Genomic DNA, 18,731 nt, shown 5'->3' on the forward strand with positions numbered 1-18,731 from the left:
TACTATTAACCATTTTCGCTATCTCACTGAAAAACAGATTTAAACTCCATTTTTACCACATGCTAACAGGCAATAACAATAATTTAGAAAGTCTGAAATTCCTTTTTCCCAGTATCTGAGACTTTCATTTTCCTACTATGATCTTTCCAAGTTCAAGAATTTCCAGATTTATTACTAACCAACTTTAATAAAAGCAGTATTTTCTGTATGACAGTTAAGATACTAAAGCATCTGATATCTTGGTATATTCAGTATATTCAGACTTCTGAAGTGCTGTGAACATAAAATGTTTTAAAAACCTAGTAGAATTAGATAACCACACAATTTATTTTTTTTTAAAATTGCCAGGAGTAAGAATTGAGATATTTCAAAGAAATTAGGGATTTCCATGACTGCCACTGTGAAAGTGCTACATTTAATTGTTAACCTGCTTTTTTATAATTAAAAATAATTAAAAATCTGCTCAAGAGCAAGTTTACTCTGGTCTTTCTTTACTAATTTTATTTCCATCAAGCATTTTGCAGGAGTACTAAAAGTTTTCTGTTCATGCTTTTGAGTGACAGAAAACAATATATCCTACATCAGGCTGAACACCAAACACGTATCTGTCTCTACTATGAGATGCTATGAGGACCAATGTTTCAAAAGGGGCTTCAAACAGTCTTTCTTGATGAAGATTTACTTCTCGGGCTCTCTATAAGCATGCAGCCTCTACAACTGTGGCAAAGAAGGCATAATTGAGAATGCAGGGAAGTAAAAGGCATGATAAAAATGTAGTCACCAAATTTCATTAAAATATACTACCCATTCAAAAATCTAACTGTAATAGTTTACCTGTTTTGCTCCAAAACAGCTCTACAAGAATTTTCACTAATAAAAACTGATCTGAAGTACGCATCCTTTCATTTCTTAATAACTTTTCTACATTTCCTTCAAAGAAAATATTTGAGATGACAGAAAACCAGATTACAAACAAAGAATAAGCATCATCAACATGACCTCATTTTGATACTAAAGCTAAACAGCATATTTTAGTATATACTCAAGTCTATTAAGCTCTCTTTCTTCAAAAGTATAAAGTTTCTCACTAGTGCTTGTAAAAAATAAATAAAATAGCACGAATGGGTATGGTCAACCTATAGTTTAATTGAAAGCGTACTAAAACGAATACAGAGTAAGCTAAACACTGATTTGCTAAAAACCCCTGACAGATGAAAAAGCCCAGGAACCAAGACGTAACGATCTACATTACCATACATCTTAAGGTTACTTCCTATTTGTATTTTTGTGCCCAAAGCAGGAAAAACTGGGTGCACCACAGATGAAAACTTGTTCAGAGAGACCCCACGCTACACCAACAGCATTCTCTATTGGCCCTTTCAAATGCAACTGAAAGAATTTCAGTCTGCCTCTGGATGAACTCACAGTGACAATATCTAAAACGCAGAAAAAAAAAACTGATGGAGGTTCCCCAGGAGTTTATCCATAGGTGTGGAATGGAAGGAGTGTATACGATTGCATTATTTTTTACTGGTTTTACATAATTTATAATACTTTAAACACTGGTCTCATAAATATAATATGAACACTTTACACATGCCAAACCATTAAAAGCTTTCCTCAAAAACTCTTAGGTCTTATCAGAACCACTGGCAACATCTGTTTACAGCATTTGTTTTCAGTCAGTAACCACTTAATTTAGTCAGAACTACAACTAGGTCTTCTTCAACCAACACCTTAATGTTAAAAAACTTGGAATAAAAAAAGACGCCTATAAGCATACCAGTTTGCCTTAAAGCGATTAAAGTCAGCATGAAAAAAAGATTGTCTGTGGTTTAATATGTTGCTTGTGTCCCCACCCCCGGCGCATATTATCATTAAATAAAAAGTGCAAATGGGATTTGGGGACTGGATGGACTGATTTGCCTATTGTCTTCAGTTGCTTATTCTGTAGCCACCTCACATCAATTGTCCCATCATACTTTGGATTAGCTACAATTAAATTTAAAATAAGGCTCACTGAAGAAAAGGAAGGAATGACATCTAACTTCCAGACTCCTCCCACCCAAAAGTCCCACAAAAGTGCTCATTTCCCTTTTTACAAAAAGAACCCTAAAATCTTGATTACAAAACTATTAAACATTTTAGTTCTACCGTCCATATAGTCACCTTCCTTTCAAGCAAGGCCAAAAAAGTGATGATGGATTCCCTTTGAATGCAAGAGATACTACACTTTTTGTAAGTAAACAAGCTGACATTACGATTGCAGTCTTTTCTGCAAATGTACAGATGTCAGATGAACTGGTCCGTTTTTGAGGGACCTCGGGTGTACGAACACCAGCAGATAAAGATCTAAGACTGATAATATAAACCCAACGTGAACTATTAACTTCCAAGACCACCTACTGTATAAACAAGTCTGATTTTCTAAGGGATCAGTCAACAGCAGCTGCGCTTTGTCGCGGATGGCTGTCTTCTAAGTTTGAAGCCCTTACCACTAGATGGGGGGTTGGTGTCAGTTGATGGAATTCTCCGACCTACAAGGAGGCAGAAAAAAAGATTATAGCAAACATTATACTTGAAACTAATTCTAAGCATTCAGTGTATGCTTTGTGTATAAAAATGTGTCTTCAATTGGTCATACATCATTAATGATGACATTCCTGTGTAACAGAAGGATGGCAGTTACCAGTCTACACTATGTCTGTAAGAGGTATGGTTCCACAGGAGAAGAGTAGAGGCAGTTTTAAACTAATTTTGCAGTATTTCCACTTCAGGCTCATCTAGACTTGGACAGCTAAGCTATAAAAGCACCCAGAGAATATACTCCGCAGGTTGCAATACCATCTGAAATACCTTCATTGACAACTACCATCTTGGCCTGTGTTTCCACAGCAGATCACCTGCATCAGGCTTAGCACAGCAGTGCTTGTAAAGATAGCTGCTTTAGTCATCTAATCAGTCCTAAAAATTGGCAATCCCCGGTTGACTATTCTTTTCTGTAGAGGATTTAACAATTTTTTTTCCATAGTTTATTGAAGACCAATTTTAGAGAGCGACTATTAAGTCAGTAAATCAAGGAAGCTAATCTACAGCACATAATTTTACATCAGCTTTAATATATTCAACTGCTTGTAAGGTCACCCACCCCCCCTTTTTTTTTTTCTGAAGTCTAATGTTTCTGTGTTTATTCAAAGCTAAACTGCAGTGCACAGACACACTAATGGATTGCTGTTTGTCCTCTTTTCACAAGCAGGCTGACACATCTGCACATTGGTGCTGCTGCCTGAAACATATCCTGTAAATAATATTGCATGGAATTCACTTTGGAATGCTGTCAGCTTTTCATTCACACAGAAAAAATTGTCATTGTTGTCCCTGCCATGAATAAGACAGAGAAGATTTGCAGTTTAATTAAAAAAAAAAAAGTGGAAGGCATCACAAAAATACTTGTGGAAAATGTACACCCAATCATTGCTATTTCCCACGCAGTAATCTGGCATTTATGAATGCTTATATTTTTGAAAACGCACCATTTAGAATAAGTACAAACACTAAGATTGAGAACTTAATTCCTTTCCTCAGCGGTATAAAGTTTGGATCTTCCTCATGCCATTTCCTTTCCCTTCCTTAACCTTGGAAGTACTAATTGAAACTTTCAATAACAGATACAGTAAGATGACACTGACTTCGGACATGAGCGCTTGCTATTTATCCAGCAGCATCGCAGTAGGAATATTTAGAGGTCATTAGATGACCAAAAGTTATACAGCTTATTTAGCTGTTTGTATTCATGTCCGATTGTAAGAAATTTGAGTCAGTATACTCTCACCTAAATAGCACAAAAACTAATACAGTAATGAAATTCCTACATGAACATCCTTCAGAAGAAAACACATTAACTGTTTAAATACTTACTAATTTCTATAAAGAGTTCATTAATGTTTATTGCATTTTTCGCACTCGTCTCTACAAATATTGCATGAATGGAATCTGCATAGTCTTTAGCATCTTTTTCCATGACTTCTCTGGAAAAACAAAGCAAAAAACCCAACTGTGAATGCAAAAAAAACCCCACCCCACATTATTCAAAATATTAAGGGATAGATTAAGCTTTTAAGTGTCTTATTAAATGAGTATTTTGCATTTTACCTGTTTGGTACCACAGTGCTCCCTCATCCTGAAGCTGAGGCTCATTTTTACTCTGTGCCATCTCCCTGCCTTGAGTTACGAGCATCACTCCAACACAATCATAAACTAAACGAGGCCTTAATCCACCTGACAACATTACAGTGGAGTTTGTTTCTTGAGTGATCTAAGTGTAAGTTTGCGTTCAATCATTAGGGTGTGCTTTAGTCTTCACACAAACAAGTTTTAGATGTACTGAAAAGATCCTAAAGCATTATTTCCACTAATCCAGTGGATTTACTACAGCTGTTTACAGAACCAAGTATCTCACAACACTGCACAGATCATTAGCATAGCATTTACTTGACAGTAAGCGTGAAGACGTAGCTATAAACAGGAATATATTTAAGACTGAGCACACAACAACAGAGCCAAGAAGTAAAAAAGTTATTCTGCACCCCTGAGTAGGCAAGTTGATAATGAAGTATTGTTCCTTAAACATGAAAAACCAAACCCCAATGTGTGGAGAGAAGACTAGAGTATACGTTGTATCACTTTGCATACAATTTCTAGAAAACACAGGCTACTTTCAGTAACAACGGCCTCAGGATATCACGAGCACAGACTTTGGATCATTGACTCAAATATTGCCTGTGACTAAAGTACAAGGTATCTTGCTCATTAGCTTGAGTAGCAACGTTTATAGAATTTATAACGCCACCTAAGCACCAAAAAATAAGCGTGTGCGACTTAATACTTCATGCCTTATATTTGTTTTCTAGGGAATTTTATGCTTTATTTCCTTCAAGACTCACACTGCTTCTAACAAAAGTTATTAGAGCTCACTAGATAACTGCTATATGTTAACAGTCTGTAAAACTATGCTAAGAACCGACTGCAGTGGTTCTTAAAATACATAACCATCTGTCTCCTTTGAGACACCAGCTGTGGTACCTTTTCCAATGAAATTTAAAAACAACAAGTTTGCCCGCACCGTCTTTCTAAGTTTTGGCTTATTTAACCAGGACATCAATAAAAAAGGGCTTCTTTTGTTTCTAGTACATGCCTTCCTGAAAGTTTGGCTCTTCGTAAAGCTTCTCAAGAACTTTTCCTGCTCCCTGCAACTATTTCAGCCACAGCCAATTCCACCCCAATATTTAAGTAGGGAAGGAAGGCACCTGAACAAGCAAGTGAGAGAAACCTACACAATGCTTTCCAACAGGCTTGAAGTTTTTTCCTAACAAAATGAGGTGCTACAGACTGACAGGAGTATGTCTTACAAAGTGAGGTAAACAGCTTGTATTACACTGTAGTTTCACAGGCAGTTCAGGCTTGTGTAACTTGGCACTGTCACAAGAAAAGGTAATCCTGTCTCCCTGTAAACTGCTCGTTCCTAATCCTGCTATCCCACCTCTGTCATGCCAGAAAGTGTTCATAGTGTGAGAAAGATAAATACACTTGGACCGGTTTTCCCTTTTTTTTTTTTTAAATAGTTAGTTTTAATCTGGATCCATTTTACAGCCTGATTTACTGCCTAATCACACACATACTCACACCAACACAGGGCAGGAAGTGGGCAAGACTGTCCAAGGGCCGACAAACCAGATCTTCTGACAGCAGAAACAGCTCAGACCCCTGTGAAACTACAATGTTGGTGCAAAACAGCTTAAATGGCTCTATACCTTTCACCTGCTCTGAAATCTTAAAAATATGTAGGACTACGAGCTTAAGTGAAAACCTCCAAACTGTCAACTGTTATTTACCTTACATCATTAAGATCACACTTATTTCCTGCAATAGCTACAACAATGTTTGGAGGTCCATGCTGTCGAAGCTCTTTAACCCAGTTCTTTAATGTTGAGAAAGTTTCCTGATGTGGAAAAAAAAAAAAAAGAAAAAAGAAAAAAACACAGAAGGAATTAAGAGTCAGAACTGGCCCATGAAAAAAAAAAACCAAACCAAAACAAAAACCACAACCCAGAAATTGTAATGCTGGGTCAAGATCAAACTTCTTACCTCTTTTGTGATGTCATACACTATAATGGCTGCTGCTGACCCTCTGTAATACATTGGGGCTAAAGCACGAAACTGAAAGAAAGACACCATACATTATGAATCTGATCTTCCACTGACCTCCACAATTTCATTATTATTATTATTGAAGAAAGTGAAAACTAGCTTTAAAGTTAATATTAGTGGAAAACTTTACAATTACAGAGAGGCTGTGCAGTAGAGTACATAAACTTCCACAAAAGTATCATTTTACAAGTACCAACCAAAAAATAGTTTGGGGATCAGCAGCACACCTACTGCAAAAAGCAGGAAGCCAAACTTGACCTTATTTTGACTAGATTAGAATCTCTCATTTAAAAGACTGTAGATTATACACAGACACAAACCCGCAGGATATATGCTCAACTTTAAACACTGAGCAAAAGAAAAGTAGTCAAAATTGAATTCGCTTCTTCCTTTTTAAGGCACTCGTGCTTTTGGACAAAAAGTAATTTCACGAAAACTAGCATATATTACTGCTGATCTGAAATGTTCAGAAGTTGGTGTGAACCTCTAGCCCCACAGATCGGTCATGGCACTCTTAAATGCTAGAAATGTTGGTTTCTTCAAAATCTAACTTATGGCTTTAGAGACTTTGCTTAAATTTTTCCTCAAAAGTTAGAAGCACGTTTAAAACTAAAAACTGCAAAACCCCACAACTATGTGACCTCTTGCAAACAGAGCTTTAAGGAGCACGCTAGATAGTAAAAGGCTACAGTAATTTTATTGTAATTTTCAGAATCAAATCTGCAGCAGGCATATTTGGTTGGTAGTACATTTGCAGGGTACAACCCAGACCTTTGTATGGGCAGTGTGTTATGAATCCAGGACTGAAAAAAGTGATACAGCACATGATTAAAATAACAATCAAGCATTCTTAAAAAGTGTGATATTCTGCCAATTTAAAAAGAGCCAGACAACTAATCTAGCAACCAAAACTCTCAGTCCAAGCATGAAGTAAACTGTACATAAGCATATGTGATTTAGAGCTTTTGTGCATCTTATTACTCAAGATAAAAGTCATGTATAAAATAGTTTTTCATAAAGGCTTATTTGGTTCTAACAAAAAACCTATTTCCTTTTGCTTAGTACAGTTCAATTGAGAGCAATATTATAAATCATAAAAATTTTGCTATAAAGCAGAATTCCAGACCATTTACATTTGGCTCTCGAATTCTGTTTTGAAAACATGATTTTAAATATTTTTGTATTCTGAACTTTGTGTTTAATAGTGGGAAAGGGAAACATGGGCAGGCATTCAGTTCACGTTGGGACATAATCCCTCTTTTCCTCCTAAACACTAAGATGTTAAAGAGAAACCTATTTGGTAAACCACCACTTGGACTGGTTGCAACCTGGCTTTTTGATTATTTGCGTATTTACATTGGGAAAAAAACAACTTTCACTTGCTGATTTTGTGTTACTCTTATTTCCTGCCTGCTAACACTTAGACACTTTTTCCACCTTAGAGCAGCCGGCAGATAAAATACATTAACAAAACAGATGTTACCAGAAACACTGAATTTTCCTTTTGCTATTTTTCCAAAGACTTCAGCTTGCCCTCCAGCCTCCAATTTGTGTTTTGACAGAATTATTAAGATGACACAATGTAATTAACCAGAGAAACTGTCAGAGTTGTTAGGTAAGGACACAAAAATCCTAACCGCTGTAAGTAATCTACACTGAGTAAAGTTGGTAGGAGAAGAAATGAGAGAAGAAATAAGGCACGTGTACAGGGAAGTGATCTGTGTGAAGTGAATTAGTGCACAGTTCTACCTTGGGAGCGAAGCTAGCCTGCCACTCCCTGAAGCCATTTAGAACAAGGGGTTGCCCAGTGTAAGACAGAGCTATTTGCTGCTGGGCTTTTGAAGTAGAAAATAGCAAATGCTCCTCATCAAGAAGCCAGGACTACAAATTCTGTGCATTACGCACCATAGCCCAGCAGAAACACTTCAGTTTCAAGAACAGTGTGGACATTTTTGGTATTCCACATCACCATGGAGGGCATCCCTTCCATAATTCATTGTCCGATGTGCTGCACAACCAAAAAAGCGTGCTACAGATTTCAGGGCAAGGCAGGTATACTGCTAGTCATAAGTGGTCTGTAAGCGATAGTGCTGTTCTGTTTTGGAAAAAGAAACATCTATGAAAATACTGACATCATTTCAAAGTAAATATCCTTGCTCTCATTTCACTGGTTTCCTTGGATATATTGGGTCCTCACTGTGACACATTCTCAGGTGTGGAACATAAGCTTCCCAGATACCACAGCTCTTGGGTCAGAACGCAGGTAAGACATCTCTCCTTTTTCAATTTCAAGAAAGATATCATGCAACTTGTATGGAAGAAAATGAAAGAGATATCATTCAAAGTCTAAAAACAGAAAGACAAGGAATGCTCAAGTCACGTACAGAGATGCTTCCTCAGATTGCAGTGTGCTGAAAGCAAATTACGGCGCTCTCCCATTGCTTGCAAACGCAGTTAAAGTGAACAGGACAGAATGTGAGCATGTAATGGATGTTTCCTGCCAAGCTGTGGCAAGCATGTTTATAAAGCTTTCCATTTAAGAATACTAGGCTCTTGAAATTCATGCCGTACCTCTCAGAAGACTCACATTCCAGCATTAACATTTCAGAATGGGCCAGGATGTTCACTGAAGATAAACTATTTACAGCAAGTGCTGACTGACGGCTAGTAATGGAAGGACTCGGATATTTCTGATAACATGGATACTATTGGACATATCCCTGGGACACATCCCTGACACATAAGTTTGTTTTATATGGTGCTGCTGAGAGGAAATAAACTGTCATTCAAAAATCTCGAGTACTGAAACACAGTACAAATATACTTGAGTTACTTCCTAGCCATCGAGGCTGTTATCAAGCTAAAAAGCTAGCAAGTCAGTTGCACCAGGAGTCCAAAAGGTCAAGTGACTCTGACCAGGGACGACTGAGCCTTTACAAGGTGGGGTTTTTTGTTGTTTTGGGGATTTTTTGTTTGTTTGTGGTGGTAGTGGGTTTTTTGGTTTGGGTTGGTTTTTTTGTGGGTTTTTTTTTTGTTTGTTTGTTTGGTTGGTTTTTTTTTTTTTTCTTTTTTTGGCTTGGGCTCTCTGTTTCTTGAGCCAAATCTGAAAAATGGTACAGCTGCATTTGCCAGTTATTACCCAAAAGTAACAACCCAACCTGATCAAACTGACTCTTACTGGGGACAGCTCTGGTGTCTACCTTTGTTAGTTACCTCACATCCTAAATAAACTCATCATGAGTAGTTGACAGTTACCAGTAGTTAGCAGTCAAGAAACTGCAAGAGTAAGCATTATTAATACAGCTACTATAACTTCTATCAATGTTACTAGTAATCCATAAAGAAGCTAGTTAACTAGCAAAGTCTTCCTTTTAAATTCTAGGTAAAAATAATGCTTATTAATTAACTGTGATTTAATCTGACTAGTCATTTTCTTGAAAGCTTTTATTGCCTTCCCTCAGAACTATGCATGCTGCAGAGATCAAAACTCTCACCTACCAAATTAAAATTTAAATTCAAAATAGTTTTTGACATAGCTTTTAACACCATCAGATTTGAGAAGTAAAACCTAACAAAATAATAAAAGATCAGTTATCACCCATAACACTGCTTGAAACTCTGGTTTTGAATGCCTAAACCCACATCCTACTCATGTTAATAACCTTAACACTGAAGCTAACAGAATGTGTTAGCAGTTGTATATTTTTCCAGGGTCAGGGCCTTACTTGCACTACGAATATCTCACTTGGATTCTCCTGTTGCCAGTGGCACTGTCTGCAAATACTGCAGTGGAGTGTTTAAAACTCAACCATAGAAATGGTACTAGAAACAGCTGCTGGCTTCCCCCCTGCCTTGTTTTCTTTTGAAATGGCACTCCTTTTCAGTAAATCTAAACCCAGCCTTTTGTTTTATAAGCTCTTCTTCGGTAATCATTTTTAACTTTGTACTTTAACCACAATAACAATGAAAAAATAAAAACATATTTACAGAACCCTTATCTTGATAGAAACCTGCATAGAAACAAATGTTCCAACAGATATTCCTAAAAACAGATCACATTGTGACTCTCAGGGTCAGGGTTGAAATGCAACCCAAGCTCTAGCCAGAACTATCACCACACATATTGGTTCTACTTACCCGCTCCTGTCCAGCTGTATCCCAAATTAGGAATTTATGCAGCTCATTTTGATACTGTACAGTCTTGGTCATAAATGAGGCTCTGGAAAAAAAAAAAGTTACATCTTATGCTTTTCAGAATATAAACACATTCTTATAACATTACTACCATGAACTTTTAAAAAAGGTTTACATTCCGATAAAGGTGCTCCCCCCAAAAAAAAAATTATGAAGATTTTCATACATAAAGGCTGAAATTAATGAGGCTAAAGGCCTCAGAGAATGAAATATCCTTTCAGATGATGAAATGCAACTAACAAAACAGAAGGAACATGAATGCAAATTATAAGTTTTTATTGTTCATAAGCTTTTGATAAAAATAAAGGATGTACAACCAAAAAAAAAAAATTAGAGTGATCAGCCTTTTTAACAACATTCTTCCAGAGTAGAGGAACCATCACAGCAGATCACTTAAGTGTATACCGGAAACTTCCAGAGGGAAAGAGATCAAATCCTTTCCCTTTGCATCAGCTTTTTCTATCTCTGTACTAACATTCAGATAAATGTTGGTAAGTCCATACTTTGGAATAAAATATGGGAGATTCATATCACTACTGGTAGGTGTTAAGAGGACAGAGAAATCAATAATGAGTAACTTGCTTGCTGTCTGCACTCCGTACAGCTTCCAAATCCTGCCTGTCATTATATACATCAGTCTGCAGAAGCTGTTGCACTTCCAGAAGAGAAACAACAAAATCTGTTCCTATGCTCCAGCCATCCCCCCAACTTCTAGATGTTTCACAAGAAAACATTGCAAAATGTTGTAAAGTACTTCTATGCTTTACTTGATCTACTTTACAGGAATCAATGTATTTCCCACAAGAACAGGAATTCAGAGACCTAATCTTTTACAAGAGGGAGTTCTTTGCTATATCTATTACCTGTAGGCACTTTTTTTTTTTTTACTAGAAAAGCCACACACTGAATTCAAATCCTTGTAGAACAGAAACTATAGATGCCATAATTATTTTAAGCATACGAGATCCTACATTATGATCTTGAACATCTTTTGTTTGCTTAATTCTTGTCACTTGAAAATATTGCAGACTTCCAAACTTGTTCTACTGTCAGTTTTGGACAGGATGCAGGATAAGATCCTGGAGGTGGCCTGTACTAAAGCTTCTTACAGGACACTTAAGCTTGCAGTAGATTCAAAGTCAGAAAACAAGAGTCTTTCAGCATGATCAACAACACTGAATACCAGAATCCAAGACTCTGAACTTCAGTTTATCTCGGATCTTAAGTACTACTAGGGCATAGATTTTTAATGATGTCTGTAACACTTTTGTCGTTAATGTAACTGGAGTCTTTGGACACGTTTCGATGTTATAGGAAGACAAATCAGCTGTCTACATTTAAAATAAAGAAATGGAGCAATTACACAATGCTCTTCGCTGTTAAGAGGTAACATTCTCCCCATTCCTTAAGTTCAGATGGTTTGCCAAATAGCATGTCAATCTCTGAAGTTGATTACTCTTTTAAGAATACAAATATAAGGTTGCAGGATCCCTAAAAAGATTCTAAACTGCAATGCATTTCACCACAGTTAATTAAATGATGTACTTTAGCACTAATGGAAAATAAAGTGATAGGAGTACCTGTTGTAAAGCACAGCAAAGACTTCCACTTCGTTAAGACTGCTGCAAATTAAGCATCAATTCTGAATTCTCTAGCCAATATGGAAACAATTTCCTAAATCATAGATTCTCACTGAAAATTTATCTTACTTGGTTCTATAAACCAAAACATTCCTGTACAGTCAATTTGAACTGAACAGCTGTGTTGCTCTAATTCACATCACAACTAAATATATCAAATGGTAGCTGGCAATAGAGGTTAAATGCTACTTGAAATTCTTTGACAAGTGGAAATTTTCATTGTGAAAGACAACAAAAAACAAACAAAAAAAGAACAAACAGCTCAAAGACAAACCACTTCTGGGTCAACAACAGCCTCCAAACAAGAGCTATCCTCGAGGACTTCTAGTGAGAAAACAGGCATTATCCCTACTGAATTTCTTAGCTGCTTCTCCCAGCCACGCAAGCACTATAACTACCTGAACAAGATGCACCTGAAAGTCATTTTATACCCAATTCATAATTCCTTTTTGATGCTATAATGAAAGGCTAAATATTCTGGAGTACCTAGAGCTATATGCTGGTCAGGCAAAGCAGAGTATATCCTCAGCATCCTGAGAGGACAGAAGTTGCAGAATTCTGACAGGGTTTCTACAGCCGCCCATATGTGAACCTGAATGATGAACATTCATGACAACAAAGTATGATTGCTCAGGTAATTCTAAGAGGACTAGAAACAGGACAGGAAACATAAGATTGTATCTCACAAACTCAAAAGCCCAGGAGTAAACAGAGAAATGTTCTCAGCTTTAGTTTTGCAAGATGCTCAAAACTCCTCTCTAACCCTTGCTTTGTTCTTTCCACCTCCTAGTCCCAATTAGGAAATAAAAACAAGGTCTAGAAGAAGTTTCAAAATAAATTTTCTTGAAGTGTTGGGGCTATATCTTATTGGAGCCTCACACAATCCCTGCATTTGGGAATGTTTTGATTCATTTATACTACTATTGCAAACTACCAAGACACCAAGTCCTCAGACCGATGAACGATTTTGTTAAGACTGCTAAAAGACGCAGATTTTTAGTCTGTCACTTCAAGAAAGCAAACTAATCCCGGTACTGTCATTAAATCCATGACAAAAAACTCTATTCTACCCATCAGCCTCATTACCACAACAGCTAGCATCTTCTAATGGCACCTTAAGTTACTATATAGTATCTGTTACAGACCTTCCCCCGGGAAGACATATGTGTGTGATCTCCTTGGGTTCCTGCTTTCAAATAGATAGGTGCTACACCAGAGGGAGGCAAAAAAAAAGGAAAAAAAAAAAAAAAGACATCAGCTCACATGCCACACAGCCAGAAACCTACCAGATTAAAAGAAAGTGACTTTGGAGGGAAGACAAGGCTTGATGAAGTTCATTCCAGTCTTAGCCCTTCCCCAGGAGGAAAGCAAAAAAAAACAAACCAAACAAACAAAAAACAAAACAAAAAAACAACAAACCACCACCACAAAACCCTCTCTCATGAGTTTTCTCTAGATTAGAGAAAATTATACTTTGCCAGGATAGAAGACTCACAGATCACAATCTGTGCTCTGCAGCTTTAGACAGTCTTTAGACATGCAGAGCCTAAAGCCATAGAGCACAGTATTTTAGAATTTAGACTCTTGAAAGCAAACTTGAGAGGCTGCAGTTCATAAGTGATTGGAGGAGACATAATGCAAATTCCATACTCATATGTTTAAGCCATGTTGTCTAGCTGGGTGGCGACATATGTCTAACAATAGAACAGAGTACCGTGACCAAATAAATAGGCACCTCTCACGTTTGCAAAACATAATCTGTGCTCCCATACCTGGTCACCTACCAGTTAAGCAGATTATAATATCTTTTTCCCCCTCCCCCAGGAACTGCATGCATGAACACGGTGGGTAACTTTGCACCACTGTAGATATCACTGATATCAGCCAACTATTTGACAGACTCTCATTCCAGAAGTATCTGGATGACTAGGAATGAAGACAGATAACCAATTTCTCAAACACCTCAGGTAATAAGAAAAACAGCTGGATCTTTCAATAGTGTCCACCTGAAGAAGTTTTGCTTGCAGTTGATATCACTATGAGCAGTAGGTCTGAACTTTCTAGACAACTTGAGGTTAAATGTTTAAGACAGCCTGCTCCCCCAGTTAAGCAAACAACTATATGACTACTACCTACACATCACTTTCATGGTCCTCCAAAAAAGAACTTCTACTGTAGCTAATTTGACAGTAACTAAGAACGTCCAACCCTTGAAGATTTAAGAAAACTACTTAGCAACCTGTCTTAAAGGCTACCTTTGTTGACGGGAAATTAAAATAAAAGCATACTTCCTGCAGAATATCTTGCAATTTGATACCAGTATTTACACTCAAGGAAAGAGGTGGGGAGCGCAGCAGGGAGGAGAGAGCGAGCTCAGGGGAGCCATGTTTGTTTTTTTTTTTTTTTTTTTAGGAGGACAGGATGAGACACAGCTCATCTTTAGCAGCAGGATCTTTTCTGGTCAAAGCTGTGGTAGAGCCTGCGTGACACCTGAGACAGGAAGCTGCACTGACACCCCCAAAGGCTTCTCAGCATCAAGTGAAGTCATGTCCTCCTCTAAGTAAGGAACTACTTCTGGACAAAGCAGCCCGTAAGGAACTTGCAAAGCAAAAAAGACATCAAGAGATATAAAACGATCGAACCACTCCAAGAATTCCTGATGCTCCCCCTTCCATCTAGAAGACTTGAGCTCAATAACATTGCTACTCTGAACATTAACTTTCAAATACCCTGAGACTGACTGCACTAACAATTTCATCAGTTACTTTTCAGTGTGTATTGCATATAGATGTATAACATTAGAACTCATTCATGAAGAGGACTAGAACCTGAATTATTATGTTAACCTCCTTCAAAAACCTAGAACTGTTACTGTACTTGACTCTTAAAAAAACCAATCATGTAACCGCGTAATAATTAGACTTTCAAATTTAAGAGCAGTGCATGAGAAAAGCACATTGTTCCTTTAACCAAAGCATCTATAGTGTAATTTATTCATAACCCAGGACTCCTAGCAGGATTTTGTTAACTTAGATTAACCATACAAAATGGGTCCACATCTTACACGTGAAAATGGAAGCTGCAGGAGCGCAGAATACACTGCTACGTTTCCTGAGGTAGCTCATGAGCTAATTAAGGCTGCAGTCATGTTTGTTACCACATTTAGCTGCCATACATGGAGAATCCTCAAGTGATCTATTCTGAAGGTACAAATATATAGTAATACAGTTTGGTTTTATTCTTGAATAAGTCACGTTAACTTTATTTAGCTTCTTACCCTATTGTTGGGTTGATGTTGGGATCAAAGCTATCTTCTACAAATCTCCACACAATACTTGATTTGCCCACACCAGTATCCTATAAAAAGAACAGAATCAGTTGAAAGAGACTTAGTTACTATAAAAAGATGATTCTTTTTGTCCTCAAATCTTGCAATACACTGTGCATGAATAACATGTTCCTGCAGAGAATGTCAGAGAAGTTAGATCCTGAAATACTTCAGGTATTATATTCATTTAGCAGAAAAATGAAAGGTCTCTGGTAAGTTACAGTTTTCTAAACAAAATTGTTAAGATGTTTTTTATGAAGGACTATAAAAATCTGCATTCATGCTTATTATCAGTTATTAAAACTTTTTTCCTTTTTTTTTTCCCCCCAAAGCTATGCACAAATTGCATTTGAACAAGAGAGAAAGACTGTCTACCACTTTTAGTAAAATATACAGCAATTGAGTATGGTACTCCATTACTCCATCTTTGCAAGCCAATGGAGCACATTGAAATGTGTGTCACACTTGTATAATTTAATCTCTGACTAATGCCGTCCCACCCTGCTTAATGAAAGACTTCAAATTTCTTCTGTGACACACCTGAAACATGTTTCTCATGCAACTCTACAGAGCTATAAGTGGTAAAAGAGCAAAAGTAATATGAAAATTCTGGGTCACGTACGTATTTGCACCATTGATTCCATAGGTAAGAAAAAAAAGATTTGTAGAAAGCATATTCAGGAGTTAAATAACACAACAAACTATATAGCAGTAAAACTGTTTTCAATAGCAGATGGACATTTTAAATGGTCATTTAATTAAGACAGTTTTAATGAAGTTTTATGCCATTCCCGCGTTTTCTTGAATCTTCTGAATATCGTAGTAAATTCGGGTACAATGTGTATGCTTGTGTTTATCTTTTTCAAGCTGTCTTCCTCCCAAGGCAAAGCACATTATCTCAGTTCAGTATTTCATAAAGTTTGCAGTCTCAATAAGGAGAGCAAATCTTAGAAAGAGCAGCACGGGTGCAGTTCGCGGCTGCGGGGCTCCAAGGACCAGCCTTCCTGGGCGCTCTCCCTCCTTTCCTCACGCGACGGACGGTGCCTCAGGTCAGGCGAACGCCAACAGCAGCAGCAGTTACCCCACATGCCTTCCCAACACGAAGGGCACAGAAACAGGCCATTTGCTCTCCGAAGGGCGAGGCGGCCACCCGGCAGCAGGGCAGAGCTCCCGCGCAGGACGCGGACACGGGCGGAGACGCCCCCGCCCCCCGGAGCCCCCGGGCAGGCCTCGGGCCGGGCCCGCGCGCGCCGCGGCACCCGCCGCGTTGTTAACCGTCTGCTACGGTTTACACTATGTCTCCTTCTTCCACCACCTGCAACACTTCGGGCACTTTCAAAGCCTACATATTTTGGTCTTAAAAAAAGTTCTGGCCCCTCTCCCGCGAGTCTGATTTCAGGTGCTGCCATTTATTTATTTGTAAACTCAAAGCCCGAAACGGCTTGCGAGGACGAGGGAAGCATACACTGGGCGTTCGTGCTTCCTCTCCTTTCTTTTTCAAAGCAAAAAGACCGGAAAAAGAGGAGCGACGTTTACCTCTGGAGAAAGCCCCCCCCTCCCCGCGCCGCCCGGTCTCCTCAGGGGCCGCGCCGTCAGCCCCGGCGGGGGCGCGGCCCACCCTCCGCCCCGCGAGAGGGGACCCCGCACTCGGAGCCCCTGCGGGGCTCTAGCTGAGGCTGTCCGCCACCAGAGCGAGCCTTTCACGCCAGCCCCTCGGCAGGCTGCCTCCCTCCCGCCGCGGCCCCACGGAAAGCCGGCCGCAGAGCACTTACCCCCAGAAGGCAAACTTTCAGCTCCCTCAGAGCCATGGCTGGGCAGGCTGCGCCTTTAACGAGCGCCTGACACGCAGCCCAGAACGATCATAGCCCTTCCCGAGGCAGGCGCGCAGCCGAGGCCTGCGGGGGCAGCCCCCCGCCTCCCTCACGCCGTGGTTACCAGTACACCTTCCTCCTCGGGCTGAGCGGACGCGGCGCCATCTTGGGCGGCCCGCCGGCGTCACCTGACCGCACCCCCCGCCCGCCGCGGCGCTCTGCGCTCTCGGGAGGCGGCGGTGGCTGAGGGGCGAGTCACCCCCGGCAGCAGCGGCTTATTGAACCGGCGGCGTTTGGGCTGCGCGGGGGCTGACCCGGGGGCAGGAAGTACCGGCGGCTCCTCCCTGTGCCCTCCCGCTCCCCTCCTCCTCCTCCTCCTCCTCCTCGCCCATGTCCATTCCAAGATGGCCGGTAAGTGGGGTCGGCGGGCGGGCGGGGGGCGCTGGGGCGGCTCGCCCGGGGCTGCCGCCGCCCTCGCCGTAGCCCTCCGAAACCAACCCCCCGGTGTCTCTCTTCTGTTTTTGTTCGTAGGGATCCCTTTGTATTTTGTGGATTTGCAGGATGACTTAGATGATTGTGAGTAACCGGTTTTTATTTTTCTGCTCCCTTCTTAGGCCCTCCCCGCTCTCCCATCCCGGGTCCTTCTGCCGCCCTCCTTCCCTCTCCGCGTCGTCATCCAGCTCAGGGCGGAGGGAGGCTCTGGAAGCTGGCTGTGCTGGCGGGCCAAGGCTTGCAGGGCGTTGGGGACGGCGGGTTCGGAGCGTGTGTGTGTGCCCGCGGGAGCGCCGTGCTGACAGGGCGGGCGGGCTCGGTCCCTCCGGCAGCGGTGGGCTCTGCCGCTTCGCGACCCGCTGGGGGGAGGATGGGCTGCCCTCCCAAGCGGGGTCTGGTGGGGCAGCCGCCGCCCCGCCGGCGAAGGAGGACCCGCGAGCGGGAGGCAGGCCCGGGGCGGCGGCTGGGCCGGCCTCCCTAGGGACCCCCGCGCTGCTTCGGGCGGCGGCGGCGGGGCCGCCTGGTTCGGCGCCAGCAGCACCGCTAGTGGTGGCTGCCCGCCGTGCGGCTCTGGGGAAGGACAGCGGGTCGGGCCGGGGGCGAGCCCCGCGGTGGGAACCGGCCCGCGGCGGCCGGGGGAGTCCTGGCGGCGCCGGCCCAGGGGGTGAGGCTGGTGCCCGCCGAGGGCGGGACGCGGCCGCGGGGAGAGCAGAAGCGCCGCTCACGGAGCGCGCGGCCCCGGGGAGCGGCGGGCGGTGGGTCCGCGCCCGGGTGGCGGCTCCGGCGGCGGCGGCCGGGGGGGTTAGAGCCGGACACGGCCCCGAGAGAGGGGCGGCGGAGGGGGCGGCTGTGAGCGTCAGCGATACGCGCTTGCATTGCTCTAGAGCACGGCTGGGGGGGGAGGGGGTGTCATTGCCGCTTTGAGTGCTGCGGTGACTTTTCCGCTGAAAAAAACGGAAACTGAATTTGTTTCTTGCGAGAGGCTCTATTTAACACAACACCGTTGTTTAATAGTACTTGAAAACGTGTAACAGATAGATTCCTTCTCCTCCCCCCCAA

The 18,731-nt window shown here is 41.2% G+C and overlaps 1 protein-coding gene across 1 annotated transcript; it reads right to left on the reverse strand.

Annotated features, from left to right (window-relative positions):
* Positions 1-349: 349 nt before the first annotated feature.
* On the reverse strand, positions 350-17,305 carry RAB22A (RAB22A, member RAS oncogene family). Its single transcript, XM_082491009.1, has 7 exons — positions 17,142-17,305; positions 15,319-15,398; positions 10,345-10,426; positions 6,145-6,216; positions 5,892-5,998; positions 3,919-4,028; positions 350-2,537 (listed from the first exon to the last, which is right to left on the reverse strand). The coding sequence occupies exons 1-7, from the start codon at positions 17,175-17,177 to the stop codon at positions 2,440-2,442; spliced, it is 585 nt and encodes a 194-aa protein (XP_082347135.1). The 5' UTR covers positions 17,178-17,305; the 3' UTR covers positions 350-2,439.
* Positions 17,306-18,731: the final 1,426 nt, after the last annotated feature.

This window comes from Vanellus vanellus (assembly GCF_965231255.1).
Source record: "Vanellus vanellus genome assembly, chromosome: 15".
Lineage (NCBI taxonomy): Eukaryota > Metazoa > Chordata > Aves > Charadriiformes > Charadriidae > Vanellus > Vanellus vanellus.